At 39.0% G+C, this 23,558-nt stretch overlaps 1 protein-coding gene across 1 annotated transcript in view; it reads left to right on the top strand.

The window, feature by feature from the left end:
• Positions 1 to 23,558, top strand: part of Stim2 (stromal interaction molecule 2) — a 129,913-nt gene that overhangs the window by 45,614 nt on the left and 60,741 nt on the right. Inside the window, exon 2 of the mRNA XM_021650834.2 lies at positions 8,092 to 8,222. Coding sequence (XP_021506509.1) covers positions 8,092 to 8,222 — 131 coding nt within the window. The remainder of the gene's footprint in view (positions 1 to 8,091; positions 8,223 to 23,558) is intronic.

Genomic DNA, 23,558 nt, shown 5'->3' with positions numbered 1-23,558 from the left:
TAAAAAATGATCACCTCCCCCTGAGGGGGCAGCAGCCTTACCAGGCCACAGAGGAAGACAATGCAGCCACTCCTGATGAGACCTGATAGACTAGGATCAGAGGGAAGGGGAGGAGGACCTCCCTTATCAGTGGACTGTGGGAAGGGTATTGGTGGGGAGGATGGAGGGAGGGAGGGGCTAGGAGGGGAGGAGGGGGGATACAAAGTGAATAAACTGTAATTAATAAAAATAAAAAAAGAGTGGTTTGTATCACTGAAAAAATGACATGGAAAGTGGGAAGGGACTGAGTTTATATCTCATAATTCAATTAAAACTACAACATGTTGAAAAAATAGCATTGTTAGGGGAATTTTTAACTTACAGTGAAGAGAAACTGCTTTGTTAGCACTAGGGTCAGGGTAAATTAATAGTCACCTTTTATGCCACACGGTGACCATAGACTTAGAGTTCCAAGAGGCACTTAGTTGGAAGGGGCTGTTAGCAAAGGCTTCTTATTTTTCCTTTAGGATAATAGATCACTGTAATTAGAGGTAGCTGCACTTGTTTCTAGGCCCTTTGTTTGCAAGATATGTCTTGCTGACTGTCCAGCAGTCTTAGGTATTCGGGAATCTGGAGTCCTTCACTTGTGTTTAGATAACACTGTAATAGAGTACTGTATGATCAGGTCTGATGACAGGACTTTCATTCTCCTTTGTCTTCTGCTGTGTAATGTGCCCCAGTAAATGCTACCATCTTTTAAAAGCCTGTTGTTCATCAGAGGGTAAAGTATGTAGTATATTGAAATGAATACATAGCACTTAAAATTTTTTTGTGTATACTATCTATTAATCCTAATACAGGCTGGGTGTCTCATGCTAGATGTAGGGAGAGTAACAGAATACTAGGAATAGAAGATTGATGCTGACGTAGAGAGGATATCACGTCATTCATTCCTTGTCAATTTGAATTCGGTGTTTGGTATATTAGAAAGTGATACTAGAGAATTGTCCTTGATGATATTAAAGTTGGCTCAAAGAGTATTTAGATTGAAATATTTGATTTGATAAATGTTCAGACTGTTCATGGAAGTAATAAATCTAAGATTCTATTTTCTTTCAGAGGTAGTAATTAAGCAAATCCTAATCATGAGATTCTTAAGTAGTCGCCAAGATGATTAGCTGAGCTCTTGGCAGGGTTTGATGTTGTGCATGGTTAGTGGCTCTGTTTCTTACTCATTTCTGCATCAGGTTTACTGACTCAGCTTGTATTATAAGAGGGAAGCTAAAGACTGCATTTACTTTTTTAGCACCACCCTGCAATCTCAGTAGGTTTCGAAGACAGATTCTCTGTGTATATCAATAGACTGTGGTAACAAACTAGAGAGTATGGCATATATTTTTTCCCGGCGGAATCTTAATAGCATAACATTTGATGCATTTTTGGAAGCTTTGTATGGGCTAGCTTTAGCCAAACAGAGAAATGTATCTTTGTTTGTGTAGGTGGCTTTTAGGCCTGAGATGTCAGTTCCGTCTGTGTCATTTCTCTCTTAAGATTCCCTCCTCATTTTAGTGTTTGTGTGATCTATGCTCTTTATTTTTATTACCATGCATGGAGTTTATAGACTTTGCTTCTGGTTTTCTTGTGGTACTGTGGACAGAATCAAGGAGTTTGTGCTAGTTGCTAGGAAACACTGTCCTAGTGAGTCACATCCCTGGCCTTGTAGTTTATATTCTTCAGTTTACTGTTCTAAATTGTGATAGACATTGTTGGGTGGCAAATATGTATCTCCAGATTAAAATAAAACCAACATATCCTATCAAGTAGATTCAGATAAGCATATGAAAACATACTCCACATGCTGGTGGGAAATGCCAATGAAAACAGTGAGCTCTGTCATACCCCTCATAGTCTGGCAGACCCTGAGCACTGACAGTGCCAACTGTTGATGAAGTGTGGAGCACCAGGAACTCATACACTTGTGGTAGAGTGGACAATGGTGTAAATAACATTAGAAAACACTTTGGCATTTTCTTACAAAACTTACTAGCTTTTCATGAAATCCAGTGATTACACTTGTTGGTATTTATCCAGAAGAGCTGGAAAATTATACAGAAAACTGCACACAGTTGTTTGTAGCAGCTTTGTTCATGTAGCAACTCATAGCAGCCAAGATGTCTTCCAGCAGAAAATGGACAGATAAACTGTGGTTGGTTCATCAAGACAATAAAATAGTATTTAGCATAAAAGGAAATGAGCCAGTGTGAGAAAACAAAGTGGTGCTCCTGTGCATGTGCAAATATGTATGTGTGTGTGTGTACACAAGTATATACATGAGTTAATGTGAGTGTGTTTGGAGGCTGAGGTAAATTTCATTGTTTTTCTCAGTTATTCTTATATTTTGAGAAAAGGTCTCTCATGAACCTAAGGCTTTTAGGTGCCACTGTGCTGGCTGGCCAACAAGCTCCAGGGTCTTCCTGTGTTTGTCTGACTAGTTGGGATGGTAAGTGTAGCCTTCTGCGGCGCCCACACTTTTCCTTAAACAGGGTGCGTAGTCCCTGTTTTTGCAGCATACACGTTACTGCCTGAGCCATCTCCCTAGTCCCCAGAGTGCACCCTGAAGTGCATGTTACTAGTCGAAAGAAGCCATACTGTAAAGGTTGTGTAATAAGGATCTAAACTATGATAGAAGACAAAAAGATCAGCAGTTGCTAGGAGTTAGGCGTAAGGGATGAATCAGGTAGAGTACAGGGTTTGGGAGGGAGTCATTCGGCCCTGTATGATATTTTAAGTGTGGCTGCATGTTTCAATGAATTTATCCAAACACGTAAGTGTACAACAGTGTGAGTGAGCTTTATAAAGCATGGCCTTTGGGTGATAATGTTGTCACACGGTGTACATTCATCAGTTCTGCGTGGACTATTAGAAAATAAAATTGATTAGAGTGAGGATTTGCATTAAACTAGGTAATAAGCTGAATTCTCAAAAGTTTCTTTTTTGACATTTTTCTGCATCACTTCCACCCCAAACCTTCAGCTACCCTAGTATGGCGATGGAGCTCAGTGTAGGCGGGTGTCTTATCCTGAGCTAGCCCCTTCAGAACCCAAGTCCTGATGTTCTTGTGCTTCACTGGCTGATAGCCCAGGCGGTCTCCACAGATTCGCTTCCTATTGTGGCTCCGCCGACACTTGTTCGAGTTTTGTTGCTCTAAATTGGGGAGGAGTACTAGATTATTAGAGAACTGTGCTTTGTTGTGTGAGGCACCCTGTGCTGGGTGATTGCTTAATGTCCCTGCCATGCTGCCATCCGCAGTCTGCCAGAAGCAATGGGGAGGGTTTGAGAAGACCTTGTTTCTGTTGTCCCTTTTACTTTTGGTATCTCTTTCATCAGGTCACAGGAGAGACAATTACGTAGATGCAAAAGCAGGCACACTATTAATTAGGCATACTGTAGCAATGGTAGAGTATGAATAGTATTGGTAGAGTCAGACAGAACAGGCTTAGTCCTTGACCTTATGGAGTTTCATTACAGTTACCTTCACTGCTGCAGAGCCTTGTGAAGACATTTTAAAGTTCTGTTTGGTTATTTTTGCATAGCATGTTGTTTATTTTGTTCAGTAAGTAAACGATAATATCTGACAGCAAACAGACTTCACGTTAAGCCTTAGAAGAACATGAGCTAGTTGAGAAGTGCAGTATTACTAAATTTGTACTGCCTACTTAGATTTAATCCCAGCCATGAAGGAGTGAGAATGTGCCAGTTGATACAGCTTAGATTTCTAATCCCCTGTGCAGTTTCTTAAAAGACTTCTCTAAACATTTATAGTTAAAAACCAATTAATAAGTAATTCAATAAACATAATTTTGAATTTTTTTATGAGTCAGATAATGTTCTAGGTAGTGTGGAGAGAAATGATCAAAACAAAACCTGTAATTTCATGTCTGCACCTCAGTGTGGGAGTTAGTAAGGAAAGAAAGACATAAAGAATGGCGTACATGGTGACAAAGGACTGTGGAGAAACATGGAGCCAGCAGGGAACACAGGGGAGGCTGTTTGAGATAAGGAAGTGAGGAGGAATGTGTGCCTTGGGGTGAAGGGAGTTCAGCAGACCTTGGTGTGTGAGGGGGAAAGCCTGTTGCTGGCAGAGGACACTGCAAACACGAGCTTCCTTGCCAGTGAGGAATTTATTTATTTTTTTATTCAGAATAATCAATAGATTTTTTTTTACTAGCTAGTTTTCACTTTTGTCCTCTGAAAGCTAGCAACGTTTATTTTGTAGTCAAGATGAAATATATAATGTTAATTTACTATGTATGTTTTATAACATGGTAGTCATTTCATATTTTCTTTATCGTTATTGTTAGTGTAAGTATTTGCCACATATGTTCTTGCCTATGTGTCTTCATAGAGAACGTTGAAGAACCAATGCAAATGTCATTTTTGACTTGAAGACTTTATTCCTGTGGTCATAAGCATGGCTTTCTCCTTAATTGTGTACTAATTATATGTGTCTGCTATTGCATAGTTATCAAGCTATCTTTGTTTTCACTCATTGTGCCTGTGGCTTTTGACCTAGAATCAAAATGCATTTACTAGATAAATAACTTGTAGTTAGTATTTAGCCTTGAATGTTTATATCATTTAAACCACTTAACAAACATGGCATCCATTGAGGTAGATAGTGAGAATAAAAATTAATATGTGTTCATGGTCAATTTATGATGTAGAATATTTATCACAATGCTGTGGCCATTTCCCATTGTTATGACCAAATACCTGACAGAAGCAACGTAAGGATTTGTTTTGGCACATGTTTTCAGAGGGTTGTTAGTCTACCATGGTGGAGGAGACATGGTAGAGTGCTCAGGGTAGAGTGGAAGAGCGTAGGCAGTGGAGCCTCAGGAAACAGTAGGCTAGGAAGCAGCGAGGAGGACTAGAGGTAAGGTGTGGATAACTTTTGGTGGCTCTTCTAGTGACATATTTCTACCAGCAGGCCCTGCCTTGAAAACTCTGTAGCCTTTCTAAAGCTTGCCACCTGTGTGGGAATAACAGTTCAAATTTAAGCTTGTGGGACAAAGTTCATACTTAAGAAGTGGTTTGTTCAAGAAAAATGTGAATTGTCATGAGATACTGTCCAGAAGATGACATTTGAAAATGTAGGTGTGTGTCGGAGATTAGGAGTATCACTTTGGAAGCGTCCTTTTTTTTTTTTTTTATTAATTTTATTTTTTCTTATCAGTTACATTTTATTAACTCTGTATCCCAGCTGTATCCCACTCCCTCATTCCCTCCCAATCCCACCCTCCCTCCCTCATCTCCACTCTGCCCCTTTCCAAGTCCACTGATGGGGGGGGGCTCCTCCCCATTCATCTGATCCTGTTTTATCAGGTCTTCAGGACTGGCTGCAAAGTCCTCCTCTGTGGCCTAACAGGACTGCTCCTCCCTTGGGGGGTAGGGAGGTCAAAGAGCCAGCCATTGAGTTCCTGTTAGAAATAGTCCTTGTTCCTCTTACTATGGGAAACCAATTGGTTACTGAGCTACCATGGGCTACATCCAAGCAGAGGTTCTAGGTTATATCCATACATGGTCCTTGGTTGAATGTCAGTCTCAGAAAAGACCCTGTGCCCAGATATATTTGGTCCTTGTGGAGCTCCTATCCTTTCCCCATCATACTAACTCTCCTTCTTTCATATGATTGCCTGTACTCTGCCGAAGGTTTGGTTATGAGTCTTTGTATCTGGAAGCATCCTTTCTTATGAGACATGTGTATGCTTTTTTTGATCCTTTAGCTGCTTTCTCAGGCAGGTAGTATCAATAGTAGCAATACTCCTTTTCTGACACTAGGAATACAGCCACATTTCTTTCTATATGTTGTACTGACACTTGGATTTGGTGTCTTGAAGATCTGGTTAAAATCCTAAATGTTGTGTTTAGGTAGGTATGATCTTATTAAGCAAGTTTAGTCATCTCCTCTGAAAGGTAGGAAACAGGGTTAGAGATATCACGCTTGTAGAGAGATATTATGCTTGTAGAGTGGCATTGGTTTCTAGAATTAGAGGAAATAATTTTAGTTCATTTAAGATACAAATAAGTAAGTTTATTTTTACTTCAAAATAATTCAATGCTTCAGATGGGATATTTGGCATTGAATACAGGAAAATAAGGTGGAATTTAATGCTGTTGTTGATTAAGCAGGCTGTCCTAGTCTGTTGAAGCTAACTCCATTTTCCTCAGTGCCAAGTGCTATTAGTGCGGGGGTGGGGAGGGGAGGAGGAGAAGAATGTTGAGTCTATGAAACCAAAAGGATACATTGTGCTGTACTGTGTTTAATGCAAGCTGAAGGCTCCATGGTGAGAATGTTGTATGTCCAGCACCAGGCATAGCCTAGCTATTGCGGGCATGATTTAAATGAACGAGTGAATTCCTTTAGAAAAGAAACATTCCAGGTATTGAGTATGTGATTTTCATTAGTACATTTTGGGAGCTAAAGTTTATAAAATATTGACAGAGAAGAAGGATTTCAGCTGTCATGTTTGAAACCATTATACTGTATTCATTATAGCCATGGATCTTATAAAGCAGATTTTGTATTTTAAAATAAGTTACCTAATCTGATTTAAAGTGATCATTCTTGTTGAATTAACCTAGAAAACAACTGAGAAAGAAATAAAAAGAGACATTAGAGATGGTGGTAGAGTTAAGAACTCATGACTGTTGCAATTGTCAAAGTCAAAGAACAACTTTGTGGACTTGGTTCTCTTCCATATTTTGGGGAACAAAGCCAGATTGGGGATAGACTTCGGGATGTCAAAGGATTGAAATCAGGGCCCCGGGCCTGTACAGATAGTGTGCTTACTTACTGAAGTATCTCATCTACTCAAAAGGAAATAATATTCTGTGTGGAAAAGTGCATCACTTTTGTCATATTCTTTATTGCTCCATCTTTCATAAAACCACATATACTACAACTGACTTCATTATGTTCCTGCTATGTTTTAATTCCTGTGGTTTTTGTTGTGGCAGTTTTTCACTACTGTGCTTCTCAGCCTTGCCAACAATTTCTGTGGTTTTTGTTGTGGCAGTTTTTCACTACTGTGCTTCTCAGCCTTGCCAACAGGACCAGATTTTAAAAATTGTTGAGATAACCACTCTGTGGCAATCTAACAAACTATGTTAGACCTTAAAGTCACTGCATTTAGGAATATCCTTGGTTCTACTGATATTATAGATTAAAACAGTATTTTAATGATTTAGTAAAATAGTAGCAATAAGTCTACCAATTTTACAGTCTACCCATGAGCCACATAAGATGTGAGTAAAAAATACAGTGTTGTCCTATTTTGGTTTATAGGCTTTTACTAGCTGTAGCATCAGAAGAGACCTTTCGTCCACCCAGCCTTATGTCTTAGAAGACTCTCATATTGCATCTGCCCTCTAAATAGTGTTTTCATTTTTTTATTATATTACTTTGCTTTTTCAGTCCTGGGGGTGAAACCCAATGCCTCATGCATAACAGGGTTTATGTAGCTTTTAATTTTTGATAACTTGAATATGTTATTCTATTTGTCTTCTATTGGAAGGGATTTTAGCCAACAAATGGATAATAGAGAAAACATGAAAAATAAGATTTGAAGAAAGTCTCTTTAAAAAATCTTGTTGACTTTAAAATGTCTACATTTGAAAAACCAGATAGACATATTCTTGGTTTATCATAAATAGAAAACTATTTTATAATTCCCTTCGTACTTGTTTTGAATGTTTCCAGAACCTTTCATTTTAATTAAACTGGGTTGTCCAAAAGTAACAGTATCTATTCCATGTTAATTTTTTTTTCTTTATAATTTGAGGAAATCTCTTTTTCTTTAGAAATACTGTATAAAGAGATCTTGAAAGATGAGGAAATGTTAAATAAATCGAGATGTCTCTGCCTATTGTTAATTGTATTACTTCTACTCAAGTTATTTATTGTATCTTTGATATTAGAATATGTTCTGCTAAGATAGAAGTTCTTGGTCTTAGTCTGAAGTCTGATTTTTGTTTTCCTTTTTAATTACATCTAGCTATAGCCTGTGTTGTAGTAGGGCAAGTTAGTAATTGTCTTCTGCTCTGTTTTAGATCCCTGTATATCACTGAGTCCACCATGCTTCACTGAAGAAGACAGATTTAGTCTGGAAGCACTTCAAACAATACATAAACAAATGGATGATGACAAGGATGGAGGGATAGAAGTGGACGAGAGTGATGAAGTAGGTGGAGTTCCTTTTCCTGGCTTCTCCTTCAATCTCCACTTTTCCCTTGGTTTTTACAGGACTCTGTTTTTTAGTGCCTTTAACGGTTTGCTTTCTCTTTTAAGCTGCACTTTTGCTTACTGTATTTACGTGGCTTTTCTCACTTTGCTTCCTATTCTCTCCACCCCTCTTCCTCTTTTCTGTTTCCTTTTCATTGTAATTGTGACTTTACAGATTTGTAGTTGTAGACTTGTTTTGATTTTGAGATTAGGATATGAAATGTAACTCACTCTAGCTTCAAACTTCTGGGTTCAAAATCTTTAACCTTAGCAGGGTCTCTAGACATGTGCCCCTATGCTTCCTGGCTACATAAACATCTTCTCATAGTTACAAGTTTCTCAAATACATATCCTGTACTGACTGTGTCACTACTCAGTGATGCTGGACAGACCACTCCAGAATGTTGTGTTAATGACATAGTTTATTCCAAATTCTAAGGGTTAACTGGGCTCAGCTGGACAGTGTTTTTGTTACTGTGGGTATGGGCTTTGGCATTATTGACAGTTGACATATATCTCTGAGCTGGGATGTTTTCTTAACCTTCATGATTTCTCTTTCTGTATGTCTGTCATCCAGATACCTCCACCCGTGCAGGTGTGGGTTTATCACTGCTGATAACTGTTTTCTAAGTGGTGGCATTCCAGGAAGTTCTTGTATGAGTGCTTTTTATGCCTCTAGTTGCAAGTATTAGCTAGTATCAGATTGGCAAAGGCAAGTCATGTGGATTAGCACTGTCTGTGTGGGAAAGGATTATTGCTACCTCACAGTGACAATCTCTAAAGATATGTTTTATTTTTCTTTATTTTTGAGATAATACTATAATTACATAGTTCCCCTTTTCTTTTTTCTCCCTCTAAGCTCTCCCAACCCTCCTATGTACATCCTCTTTCAAATTCATGACCTCTCTTTCTTTAATTGTTGTTATGTGTGTGTGTGTTTTATGTTACTTGTATGTATGTTTTCGGGGCTAAGTATTTTGTACTGATGAAATTGCCATGCTCTTTCCTTGAAGACTGTTTTTCATGCTCTCAGCTTTCCTGTAGTTCTTTGTCTAGGATTGAGGCCTTATGGGCTTGTTAGCATGTTAACATGTCTATTGGCATCATTGTTCATCTCATGTTTAAGCAGTCATGTTGGTGAGACTTCATGGTGTACCTTCTGACATTTCTAGGAGACATGCTTTCACAGCAAGCTCACCATTCCTATGGCTCTTACCTATGGCTCAACCCCCTTTTCCTGGAGCCTTAGGTTCAGGAGTTGTCTAGTTACCCACAAGTAAGTATAGTCCTCACCCTTCATCAAGGAAACTTTGCAACAGATAGAAACCATTACACAACCACAATGGATTAAAATGCAGAGTTGTGGAGCTCAGTCCCAACTGCTACATTTCCAAGATGTGTTCTTAGAATTTAGAATTAAAAAAAAAAAAAAAAAAAAAAAAAGGATTTACCTTCATTTGTCAACCATCAACTGCCAGTAGCTCATTAAATAGATGTGGGCAGAGAGAGAGGTGGAAAGGGAGAGTGAGAGTGAAGGAGAGACAGAGGATAGAAAGACAGCCTTAGGAAAGACGATATACTTCTAAGACATGTCTGTAGGCTTCACAAGAAAAAGTTACACTTAGTTTAACAATAGTTAAACTAATAGTTTAACTAATTAGTTTAACCAGTAGTTAAACTAATAGTTTAACAATACTCACTATTGTAGTTCCTGTGTTATTTCTGTGAAGAGACACAATGACCAAGGCAGTTCTTATAAAATAAAGCATTTTATTGGGAATTAAAAAAAAATAGATGTAGGCCTTTATGACTCCCATACCCTTTGTTCATAATGTTGACCTGCTTTATTTTACGTGGATCTTGTACAAGCACCCAAAGCTACTATGTCTCTCCTCCCCATTCTCTGGATCCTACATTCTTTTTACCCTTTCTTATACTATGTTTCTTGAGCCTTCAGGCTTGGGGGCTTATAAAAATTGTCACACGCAGGGGAGTATGCATTAATTGCTGCCCATTGAAAACAGAAGTTTCTCTTATCGAGGTTGAGATTATCTATGTTTAAATGCATAAATACTTAAGATGGTAGTTTGACATGTATTCATTTAGCAAAATGAATAGTAGGTTTCCCCTTAGGGACTATGGCCCTCCCAGATGTGTGCATTTGATCAGGTTTATGGCAAGAATTCACTCTTGTGATGCAGGCCTCAAACCCAATAAGAAAACAGTTGGTTACATCCGTAATGCTGATGCCATTGTGTACTAGTGGGCACATCTTTCCTAGTAAATCAGTACTGTAGCATATAGGATCTACCACGGTTGGGTAAAGCTACCACTGGGGAAAATTTTGCTCTCTGAGTCCTGCATAGCACTTTCTTAGACCATGAAAACTAAGTACCAAAGAGGAAGTTTCTAGGCCAGTTCTAGTGCGATTTCTCTATGTCTTATATTGTGAAGTTTTTAGTAATAAAGAGTCTAGATATGGTGGGCAACCAAGGCAGCATCTTGTTTTGTTTTGGGGAGCCTGTGTGGCCTTTTGACAAGAAAGGTATCTCATACCCAGCATTGAGAGTTATAATAACTAGTACTTTCTGGGAGTATCATTGTCAATTCATTTAGGGAACCTCAGTTCATAAAAGGCAATCTTTAAGAGTAGAGCTTAGGATTTTATCAATATGAAATTTGTAGAAAATAATACCTTTCTGACCTTTCTTTTTAATATTGATGTTTCAGTACAAATGCAGTATGCCTTTCTACTTTATTGGTACCTAAAATATGTAGAAGACCACCATTCAGTATGACAGCCACCAGCCACAGTTAGGTTTTGGATTTTGAAACGGAGGCATGCTATTAACTGTAAAATACATGCTAAAATGTGAATATTTGAGGAAAAAAAGTGCATAAATTGGAGGCTTAGGAGAATGCTCAGTCCATAAAATGCTTACTGTGGAAACATGAAGATGTGATGAAAACTAAGTACCAAAGAATACAAACAAGCTGAGAATGTGGGGCCTTCAGTCTCGTTGGTGATGGATGGGGACAACGTGACTGGGGGAGGGGGCTCTGTGCAGCCTGCCTAGCTCAATTGTTGAATTCCAGATTGTGTGAGATGCCCTGTCTCAGAAATAAGATGGAGACTGGTTGAGCCAAGGTGTCTGACACTGACCTCTGGCCTTCATACATACATGTACACATGAATGTGTACACACACACACACACACACTCACACATACACACACACAATTGCTTGTGGAAGATGATAATGTCTTGGTCATATTAGTAATATTAAATGCAATGCTAAAATAATTTGTTTTGTTTAATGTGACTTAGAAAATTGAAAATTGAACATGTAGGTCCATTTTGTTCTGACTATTGGTCTAAAGGACTTAAACAAGTGTCAGTTCTACAGTTATTGTGCTAGTTTGGTGTTTCCAGTTTTACATATTTTTTAAATTAAAATATCTCATTAAAAAGTAAATCTGTAATAGACCCCAGATAGCTATAATTAGGGGATTTCATGAGTTTAATAAGAAATCATAGTAAAACAAAATTAAAGTATTTTAATTTCTTGTAACTTGGGAATTATAATAGCACTTTTAAAAATTCAGAAATATTTAGCATTTTAAAATGCTTACTGAAAACTTTTTCGCTTCATTGCTTTCTTGTTTTGTATTTTGGTCATATGAGAATGAATTGATCAGTATAGTCTATATTTATTCATTTAATTTGGAGCTAATATTTGAGGGCCTTCTGCATGTCAGATGTTCAAAAAGATGCTTGGAATAATAGATCAGCAACAAATCAGATGAAATCTGTGCTTGTGAGCTAACATTCTGGTAAGACTTGTGGAAAGGCACATTTCAGAAACTCAGTGCATAATCAGGGAAAGGGTTTAGGACAGGAAGATGGTGGGGAAGGTACATGTAATTCAGGTTCCTCTTTATGAGGAGCCTCTTCAGGTTCCTCTTGTTGAGCCATTTCTCCACCCCATTTGTATTTTATCTTGGAAGTGAAGTTCCATTCATTGTCTTTCTTTTAGCCTGCTTGCTGGAACTTAGATACTGTCCAGCTGACACGCAGGGAAGGTGGTCAGAAAATTAATAGGAATATTCTGGATTATTGGGGGGACCTTGGGTGCTGCTTACCACAGCTTGTTTCTGTACATTTCTAACTAGCAAAATACAGAAGCAATGAAGAGAAAAAGTTTTCTGTAGTATCTGTGGTAGGTCAAGGGTAAAGTCTTTATTTAGTGAGTAACAACGTTTTGTTGTTTGTTCAATTTGGTTTTATTTTGTGTTTTTTGAACTTTTTCTGGTTACAGATCTTGGCTATACCCATTAAGTAGAGTACCTAATACACATTTAATATATTTTTTTAATGTATCAAAATTGAGAAGTCAAATTGTGGCCTAGATGCATAAGTCATCATGGTGGCCTGTGGTAATAGGGATTGGGACTGTTCCTTAGAACCAGGGTAACAACAGCACCATGTGCCTTCCTGACAGAGGACAGCAAGGCCTGAAAGCAAAATTTAGTTCAGCAATATATTTTTAAAATTGAGCTATTCTTTCTAACTATTTATTTTTTAGCATTTCATCCTCAAGTACTGTATACATACTGTTAACATTCTTTCTCACCCTCTAACTCCTCCCATGTGCCCCAGTCCCTCTCAAATTAAAGACTTCATCTTTAATTGTTAACACGCTTAACACTTGCTGAGTTCATTTAGTGTTGTTTGTGTGTTGATGAGGAGCTGCAGTGTGTGGGATGCTAACATTGTAAAGAAGAATAAAGACATCTGATGCTTGTAGCCATTTCATGTTTAAAAGAGAGTGTTATCATGTCCTGAAAGACTTTAGACACAAGGAACAACACACAGAAGCAGCAGTTAGGCCCGAGTGGTCCATGGCTATCAAGAAAGTCAAGTGGAGTAAGGGAAATGGGGACTGCATGGGGCACAGACTCACTTGCCAGCTTTTTGATCACTTTCACCTGGTGGATTACTTTGCCAGGACACCTTGGAAGTGGACAGCTCAGTCCTGGTGCAACTTGATGAGCTGGGCTGGGTGGGAAAAGGAGAGGGGGAGGGGAAGGAACGAAGGACTGGGAGGGGAAGAGGGATGGAGCAACAACAACGGTGTAAAATGAATAATAATAATAAAAAAAGAAAGAAAGAAAGTCAAGTGGCCCATGGGTGTCAAGTGAGGTGCCATGAAAACTAAGAAAAAACTGGTAGACCATCAGATCAAAGTCAGTAGAACTCTATACCTCAGGTGGATTGTACAAAAGCCAAAGGCTTATTAGTCTCTAGAATTCTTTATTTTTTTTCACATTTGTTCTTTAAAACAAAAAAACTTACTGACTATAAAATATTAAGAGAGCTTAGAAATAATATTGGTAAATCACATAATGCTCCCGATAGCAGTGAAAATAAAGAACTGGTGGAAGCAGACAGTAGCTTTGCCTAACTGTACTTTTCCCAACTTTTTTCTTGTTGCACCTCTATCATTATAGGAAGAAATTTCTGCATATGTAGTTTTAAATATCTGTATTTAAATAACATGTGCGCATTAGTTATTAAATAGGTACATATTTACAAGAGTTAAACTTAAAAATGAGATACAATTAAACTTCTTCCCTCTAACTGCATTAGATTGTGTACTCCTCTGTAAGGTCTTAACAACTCATTTTGGCGTCTTTGTACTAATAAGTTGTTAAAACAAGTTCATGCTATATGTCCCATGGTTTGCTCTGCATTTTTGTAAGAACAGACAAGTCTGAGAATTTTTAAGGAAGTGCATTCAGAAGTACTGCTGTAGGCTCAGATGCTGCTGCTGCTGTGATACCTTCAAAAATGGCGGAGCTCAATTATCTACCAAGCTAGAGAAGCAGATGTGTGAGGCTGAAAATTTAGATATTTTGATAATGGAGAATGTAACTGAGCTGTGTATTCTTTTCTGAAAAATAGCTTTTCCAATAAATTTGTTCCTATAACTATTTTGGTATGTATTTTGTAAAGTTTTAAATTTAATTCCTATTTGGAGAGTAAGAGGCTTAATTACCACTCTGAGGAGACCCTAGAAATAATGTTCGAAATAGCCGAAAGTAGGATATTATGGAAAGCAAAGTGAAAAGAATTTTTCATGGTATTTTGATATTCTATAACTCACAGAAATGTGTTAAGCAGTAAATAGTAATCCTGTCATTTTTGCTACCTCTTTGTTAACTTGTAGATCAAACTACGTAGAATGATATGGGGTCTGGGTACATGTATTGGAAGGAGGTAGGGATGTGCTTTGGATACATGTCATCTGTCTTTACAGAGGAAGGAAGGATAAAGCTCTGTGTAGCTAGAGCCTGGGTCTCACAAGAGAAAAGAAATAGTTTAAAGGAATTGGCACAGTGGGGAGAAACTACCCCAGAAAACGAATCAGAGAATGCTCAGGAGAAAACCAGCATTAGCGTGACACAAGAGTTCTCCAGCCATGTCCCAGGCTTGCCTGAGCCAGAAGCCTGGGGTGGAACTAAACGTTGTGCTCTACTGAGTCCTTTGACTATGATATCTGAGGAAACTTCAGGGTCACTTCAGGACGTTAATAGCAGCAGAAGCACTTTATGTTTTAAGTTGGTGCTAACTTACTGTGTGTAGACGTCTTCCTTTTTCCTGAATGGAACTCTGAAGAAACAGTTGACAGCACACGCTCCCTTGTTCTTGGGCAGCACTCTTTGTCATTGTAGGCAGTGCCGGTATCAGAAGACCCCACTCTCCCTCGTACTTGGTGATTCAGCTTTTTGTTAGGTCCCACCTTGAACTTTTCTTTGTATTTTCTGTGAAAAATATGGACGTAGAATTAATGTAGAGCAAGGCTTATATTTTTCTGGAGAAAATCCTTTGCTGTTTTTTGAAGTAAGGTGGTTCAAAACCTAGATGATTAAGGACCATCATGTAAATTACTGACCTAGATCTTAATGAAATGTTCTAGTATTTTTACAGTTCTATCTAGACATTTTAATTTAAATTGTGAAATTCCTGTCCTGTTCCAGTGTTTAATTGAGTACCCAGCCTCTTCAAGTGTTAATGTGACACTTGTAGAACTCACTGGCTGAACTCCCTCCTTTATCTTTGGGATTCCAACTCTTTTACTAGCTACCTCTGAGTAACTGACTGATGCCCTGTCAGTTTTCTTCAAGGACATGGCTTTTAGAGTCTGCCCATGCTCCAGTGGGTGCCCCACACCCATGCACAGAGTGGATCCAGTGGCTTTAAAAGAGCCTACGTGAGGCTGGGAGAGAAAAGTGCTGGGCGTAGAATTTGGAAGGAGTTGGAGGGGAAGGAATTGGCGATGTATTAGATCAATTCTCTTTTATATATATGTATGAAAATTCCAAACAATGTATTTAAAAAGAGATAGATCTGATTCTCCTAGAGCATTTCTTACTGTGAATATATATATATATATATCCTTCAAATCAATCACTGTAGGAGTGAAAAGATTCTTGGTCACACTACCATTTGTTTCTGTGTTTATGTATTGTAACCTCTACTGTACAATTCTTATTTATTGCAGCAGGCTCTTTCTTGAAGTTGCATTAGTCATAGGCAATTTGAAAAGCCCCTTTAATATTTAACGGTTCAGTTACATGTAGACTAAGTTGGCCCTTCTGGTTAAGCAGGAACTTAAACACCATTGTATGTATAATTTTTGTGGAACAATGAGCTTAATGTGCTAGATACACACTGGGTGTGATGGTACACGCCTTTAATTTCAAGACTCAGGAAGGTGGAGACAGGCAGATTGCTGTGAGTTCCAGGCCAACCTGGTCTACAAAGGGAGTCCAGGACAGCCAAGGCTACACTGAGAAACCCTGTCTCGGGGAAAAAAAAAAAAGAAAGAAAGGAAATAAAGAGAGAAAGAGAGAGAGAGAGAAAGAGAAAGAAAGAAAAAAGAAAAAAGAAAGAAAGAACAAAACAACAACAAAAAAGATAAATACAAACTGGGAAAGAATGGCTGTAAGATCTGGCAAAGAATGAAGACCTTCCAGAATCATCTTTTATGGCATCAGAGAACATTAAAGCATTCAACTCAGTACATTTGCCTCTTTCTAGGCATGACAACCTTGCTTTAACTAGGAAATCTTTTTTTCAGTTTAACTCAAATCACATACTGATTATACAGTTTCCTTTAAAAAATAATTTCACATTCCTGTTTCATTAATTTTTAATTTCCCTCAACAAGAATTTCCCACTTGACACTGTTACAGGCTGGCAGGGGCAGAGGAGTGGGAGTGAACCAGGGCTGTGCATCTGGCCATGACAGTTGCAGCCTGCTGTACTGCTGGTCCTGTTCCTCTCCTCCCTCTCTGAGGATGCTCAGGACCACAGCATGACATTGCATTTACATAATACATTTCTGGAGAGTTTAGCACAGTTCTACATATGGTTTCACTTTCTAGAGGTATTCCTTTTCTGAATTTGAATGTATACAGAACATATTCCATGAATGAAACAGTATGATGTCTTAGTGTAATATCACCATTGATCTTGTATTATTGTTATTATAGAGTGGACATACAGTTTTTCACCAAACTTGGATACTTTTAAATGTGAAAGACAGTACTATTAATAATTATATGAAGGCAGCAAGTGTAAATGAAACTTCTCTCAGGCCAGGGCTATGTAATTACATTCACCATAGGGTTAGTGGTAATTCTACTTTCATTTGTGCCTAATTCTTCAGTGTTCCCCCCTTCCTAAGTTGTTATAAATTGGTCTAAATGTTGAGCCAAGGTTTGTACTATTAGAATTTATATGGTTACCCAGAGCTTTATTCATGGGCTTATTATTCATATAGTTCAGTTTTCTTTAGTAACATGAAAGACCTATGCATAAAGTTAAGTGTGTGTGTAGGTCTGTCTGTGTATGTCTGCAGGAGCACATCTGTGTGAGCATATATGTAGAGGTCAGAGGAAAACCCTCCTTATCATCTCCAAGGAGCCATCCTCTCTGTTTTTGTTTTTGAAATGCCTAGAGCTCCCCAAGTAGGCTAGGCTAGCACCAGAGATCTGCTTCTTTCTGCATCCCAGCAGCAGGGCTACGGTTGCAAGCTACCGTGTCTGACTTTTTTATGTACGTGCTGGGGATCAACACAGGAAGTTTAAGTTCTTTCTTCCTTTCTTCAAGTTGTGATTTTTGAATTCTTTAGAAACAATTAGCTGCGTAATTTTTCTACAGCAAAAAACAAAACAAAACAAACGAACAAAAAAACCCCCAAACTATTCATTAACTCTTTCATAGATTTTGTAGTCCCCCCCCTTTTTTTTTTTTTTTTTTTTTGGTTTGTTTTTTTGAGACAGAGTTTCTCTGTGTAGCCTTGGCTGTTCTGGACTCTCTTTGTAGACCATGCTGACCTCAATTCCACAGAGATTTGCCTGCCTTTGCCTCCTTGTATACGGGGATTACAGGTGTTCGCCTCTGAGTCCAGCTAATTTCGTAGTTTCTTAGATTTCCTAAATCTATTTTCTTTCTTTCTAAAAATGTCTAATCTTTATTGAGGTCAAATTGGTGAGTGTGTCTAATGTGTGTGTATGTATATGTATATACATGTGTGTGCATGCTAATATACAGCATGATTTGATGCCCCTTATAAGTATATTCTAGTACTTCATTTAAATACTATTCAGAAAAGTAGAGTGATTTTTATGTTTTGATTTTTGTTTTATTCTCTCTCTCTCTCTCTTTTTTTTAACTTTCTTTTTCTTGGCCCTAAAAGAGTTTAGTAAATGTGCCTGATATTTGATCATTCAGTTAAATATAATACACCTAATACTTTTGAAGTTCTTGTTTATATGTAGTACTATGCTAAGTATAGGGCAGTATGAAACATGAGTATAAGTGTCAGTGTTTACCATCTAGTTGATCATATGATGTTAAAACTGTATAATAAAAGTACATTCTGGCAAATTGCATACTAGGAATTTAAATGAACCATGGAGATGTCTGTGTTTTTAGAGAATATAATATCAGTCTGTCTGCTCAGGCAAAGCTTGCTGTAGAGCCTGTGCTGGACTTGTGAAATAAATGGCTATAGTGATCACAGGCTTGGCTGACACACATTCTAAGACGTGGGATCAGTGGTTAGAAACAGCAGTAGAGGAAGAGTGATGTGGTAAGTTTTCCCAGGGGAAGACCAGAACTGCAAAGAGCTGGAGGTTACCTCTTCATTCTTCAATCTACTTCAGTTTCTTGCACCTGCACTATGTATTCTGTAGGATGTTTGTCCTTAGGCCTCTTTGCCTTTTTAGTTTCTAGAAGTTTCAGTCTGGTCCATGGATGTCATTGTCACTTCCATGGACTTCTTTCTAGAGCAGGGTTCTCAACCTTCCTGAGGCTGCAACCCTTTAATACAGTTCCTTATGTTGTGGCGATGCCCCAACCATAGAAATATTTTTGTTGCTACTTCATAACTTAGCTTTGCTAGTTATTGAATCATAATGTAAATAGCTCATGTGCAGGATAATTGTGAAAGGGCCGTTTGACCCCTACAGGGGTTGTGACTCACAAGTTGAGAAACTCGGGTTTAGAATTTCCTCTTATATTTGATCTGGTGGGATCTCCAACTCCTTTTCTTAGATGCTACCGATCACATTGTCCCCTGTTTCTTTTCTAGAACTTTTAGGGTGACTCAATCACTGGCTTAAAGAAAATGTTTCTTATAATTTTGGTTGTGGGTCTAGCTCTTAATGGCTGAGCCATCTCTCCAGCCAGTGTGGTCTGCATACAGAAGAGCCAGGGGCCAGGCCTACATCGAGAAACCCTGTCTTGAAAAAGCAAAGAAGTTTCTTGTTCTCTTTTAAATTGTTCGTTTTTCTCACACATTTATCAGCTTAATTAGTTTTCCTCTCATATTATAGAGTCATCTCTGCCTTCTAAATTCTCAGAGCTAATGAGTTTACTATTATTTTGTTCATAGCTGGCCTGGCCATTGCAAGTTTTCCTTTTAAATCCATCTTGACAGTTTGATTAAAAACATGTAGAGTATGATACTTTATTTTTTTTTTCTCTCCAGTGATCTCAAACTTCAGTGTGTATCACAATTGCCAGAGGGTCTTTTTTTTTTTTTTTTTTTTTTTTTTTTTTTTAGCACAGATGGTTTGACCCACACTCAGTTTCTTATTCAATAAGTATTGTTGCAGATATTTGATACCATTGTCAACCCCAAAATTGTGAACTGTAAAACTCTGTTTCTTATTTGGTGTGGTTGAACCCTATCACACACCTTTAAGTCTAAGAACTTTATGTTTATTTTAAACATGTGATTATGGTATGGTTTTGACATCTCTAGCACACACCTTTAATCCAAGAGTTTTCTTTACACAGGATTTAATATAGTTAACCCTAGGTCAGGAGGTGGAGCAAGAAACTAGCTGACAGGGATTAAAGAATAGGAGGCACAATGAGTTGAGGGGTCTTTAGCTCTTGAGCTTTAGCTCTCTGTTTTTTTTTTTTTTTCCCCCTTTTCCTCCTGGGCTATCAGCTGAGCTAGTGGGCCTTTTGGGCTTTTTCCATCAGGATTTGAGTTGACCTATCAGCTCAAAAACCTCTCTGAGCCAACAGGTTTTTACCCCAGCATCTGGCTTCTAAATCTATTGGTAAAATAGAACGGTTGGGATTTTCATTCTTTTATAAGGGCAAGGCCTGGTTGAGGTTCTCATAAATCCTCTGGGAATGCTGATCCTGCTGCTCCAGTAGGCATACTCTGAGACCCTCCGCTGTAGTCTACTAGATACAGGCTAGACTTCCTACTTTGGCATCCATGGCCTTCTATAGTTAGGCACAGTCTGTCTGCTTGTCTAGAGCATTTTCTTAATTAATGATTGATGTGGGAGGGCCCAGAATATTGTAGTGGTACCATCTCTGGGCTGGTGGTCCTTGGCTGTAAGAAAGCAGACTGATACACCATGCTTGGACATATACCCTAGAGATGCTCCACCATTCAGCAAGTGCATTTGCTCAACTATGTTCATAGCAGCTTTATTTGTAGTAGCCAGAATCTGGAAACAACTTAGATGTCCATCAACAGAGGAATGGATACAGAAAGTGTGGTACATTTACACAAAGGAATACTTATTACTCAGCAATTAAAAACAAGGAAATCATATTTGCAGGCAAATGGCTGGACCTAGGAAACATCATCCTGAGTGAAGTAACCCAGAAGCAGAAAGACACATACTCACTTACAATGAAGTGGGAAACAGTAAGATCTGGAGAAGACAGGAACTCCACAAGGAGAGCAACAGAACCAAAACATCTGAGCACAGGAGTCTTTCCTGAGACTGATATTCCAACCAAAGACCATACATGGAGATAACCTAGAACCCCTGCACAGATGTAGCCCATGGCAGTTCAGTATCCAAGTGGGTTCCATTGTAATAGGAACAGGGACTGTGTCTGACATGAACTGATTGGCCTGCTCTTTAATTACCTCCCCCTGAGGGGGAAGCAGCCTTACCAGGCCACAGAAGAAGACAATGCAGCCACTCCTGATGAGACCTAATTGACTAGGATCAGAAGGAAGGAAAAGAAGTCCTCCCCTATCAATGGACTTGGGGAGGGGCATGCATGCAGAGGGTGGAGGAAGGGAGGGATTGGGACAGGAAGAGGGAGAGAACCACAGGAGGGATACAAAGTGAATAAAGTGTAATTAATAAAGAAAAAAAATAAAAACAAAACAAAAAAAACCAAGTCGATATTAGCCATCTAATATCATATAAACATACTAAGATCTATATTCCTAAAGAAGCTAAACAGCAAGGAAGACCCTAGAGAAGATGTTTAATCCTTATTCAGAAGGGCAAACAGGGTAGACATTGGAAGCGGGAGAAGACAGGGAACAGGGCAGGAGCCTAACACGGAGGGCCTCTCAAAGACTCTACCCAGCAGGGTATCGAAGCAGAGGCTGAGACTCATAGCCAAACTTCAGGCAGAGTACAGGGAATCTTATTGAAGAACAGGGAGATAGAAAGACATGGAGGGGACAGGAGCTCCACAAGGAGATCAACAGAGCCAAAAAATCTGGGCTCAACAGGTCCAGCAGAGGCTGATGAATCAACCAAGAACCATTCATGGAGAGGACCTAGACCCTTTGCTCAGATGTAGCCCGTGGGCAGCTCAGTGTCCAAGTGGGTTCCCTAGTAAGGGGACCAGAGACAGCCTTTGGCCTGCTCTTTGATCACCTCCCTGTGGTGAGGTGGTCTTACTAGGCCACAGAGAAAGAGGATCCAGACAGTCCTGATGACACCTGAAAGGCATCATCAGGTAGTAGACTCAGATAGTAGGAGAGGAGGACCTCCCCTATGAGTTGACTTGGGGAGGGACATGGTGGGTGGGGAAGAGGGAAAGAGGGTAGGACCTGGGGGAGGTGCTGGAGGAGGATACAGCTGGGATACAAAGTGAATAAATTGTAATAAATAATAAGGAGAGAGAGAAAGAGAAAAGAAAGCAGGATGAGCATGTTCAATATCCTATTCATCAGGGAATTGCAAATCAAACGACCCTGAGATCTCACCTTACACCCGTCAGAGTGGCTAAGATCAAAAACTCAACTGACAACACATGCTGGAGAGGTTGTAGAGAAAGGGGAACCCTCCTCAATTTCTGGTGGGAATGTCAACTTGTACAACCACTTTGGCGCTTTCTCAGACAATTAGGAATAGTGCATCCTCAAGATCCAGCTATACCACTCCTGGGCATATATCCAAAATATGCTCAAGTATACAACAAGGACGTTTGTTCAACCATGTTCGTAGCAGCTTTATTCGTAATAGCCAGAACCTGGAAACAACCCAGATGTCCCTCAATTGAGGAATGAATACAGAAATTGTACATTTACACATTGGAAAACTACTCAGCAATTAAAAACAAGGAAATTATGAACTTTGCAGGCAAATAGTGGAATCTAGAAAAGATTATCCTGAGTGAGGTATCCCAAAAGCAGAAAGACACACATGGTATATACTCATTTATAAGTGGATATTAGGCATAATATAGGAGAATCATACTAAAATTTGTACACCTAAAGAAGCTAAGCAAGAAGGAGGACCCTGGGTAAGATGATCAATCTTCATTCAGAAAGGCAAATGGGATAGACATCGGAAGAAAGTGAAAATAAGGAACAAGATAGGAGCCTACCACAGAGGGCCTCTGAAAGACTACCCAGCTGAGTATCAAAGCAGATGCTCAGACTCATAGCCAAACTTTGGGCAGAGTGCAGAGAATCTTTTGAGAGCAGAGGGAGATAGAAACACCTGGAAGGGTCTGGAGCTCCACAAGGAGAACAACAGAACCAAAAAATCTAGGCCCAGGGGTCTTTTCTGAGACTGATACTCCAACCAAGGACCATTCATGGATACATCCTAGACCCCCGCACAGAAGTAACCTGTGGCAGCTCAGTCTCCAAATGGGCTTCCTAACAAGGGGAGCAGTGGCTGTCTCTTACATGAACTCAGTAGCCTGCTGAGGGAGCTGATGGGGGAGCATCCTGACCCGGCCACAGAGGAAGACTATGAGAGACAGTTCTGATGAGACCTGATAGACTAGGGTCAGCTGGGAAGGGGAGGAGGTCCTACTATCAGTGGACTGGGGAAGGAACATGGGAGGAGATGAGGGAGAAAGTTGGTAGAGAGGGCTACAGCTGGGATACAAAGTAAATAAATTGTAATAAATAAAAAAAATTATTTAAAAAAAAGCAAGATGAGCAAACCACGGGAGCAAGCCATTAAGTAGCATTCCTCCATGCCTTCTGTGCCCGCTCCTGTCTCCAGGTTTCTGCCTTGCTTGAATTTCTTCCCTCACCGCTTTTGATGTTGAACTGTGATGTGGAAACAAGCTAAATAATTTTTCCTGCTCAAGTTTCTTTGGTCTGTGTGTTTTCTCATAGCAGTAGTAACCCTAAGACAAGCCCACAGAGGAATTTTATGTATGATTTATTGTGTTTTCCTGTTTAATTTTGCTTGTTAAAAGTACAGCCATGTTAGGATTTCAGATATAGCTTCGCTGAAGATTTTGCCTAGCTTGAAGGCATCTTCTAAGGTTGATGCTAGTTTTGAGATTTAGTACAGGTAGAAACTCAGTAGAAATCCTTCCTTTTCTTTCGTTTTTTTTTTCTTTATCACTATTCTTTCAGTTTAGAGTGGTCCTTTGTTTTCTGTTATATTACTGGTATTTTTATATTTGTAATTTAATTCGATCTGATTTCCAATCTAATTTCCTGTATCAATGTTTTCTTTTTTGATTTTATCTG

The sequence above is a fragment of the Meriones unguiculatus genome, chromosome 12, assembly GCF_030254825.1.
Source record: "Meriones unguiculatus strain TT.TT164.6M chromosome 12, Bangor_MerUng_6.1, whole genome shotgun sequence".
In the NCBI taxonomy this organism is placed as follows: Eukaryota; Metazoa; Chordata; class Mammalia; order Rodentia; family Muridae; genus Meriones; species Meriones unguiculatus.
The sequence above is the reverse complement of the archived record's forward strand: the minus strand, read 5'-3'. Positions and strand labels throughout refer to the sequence as shown.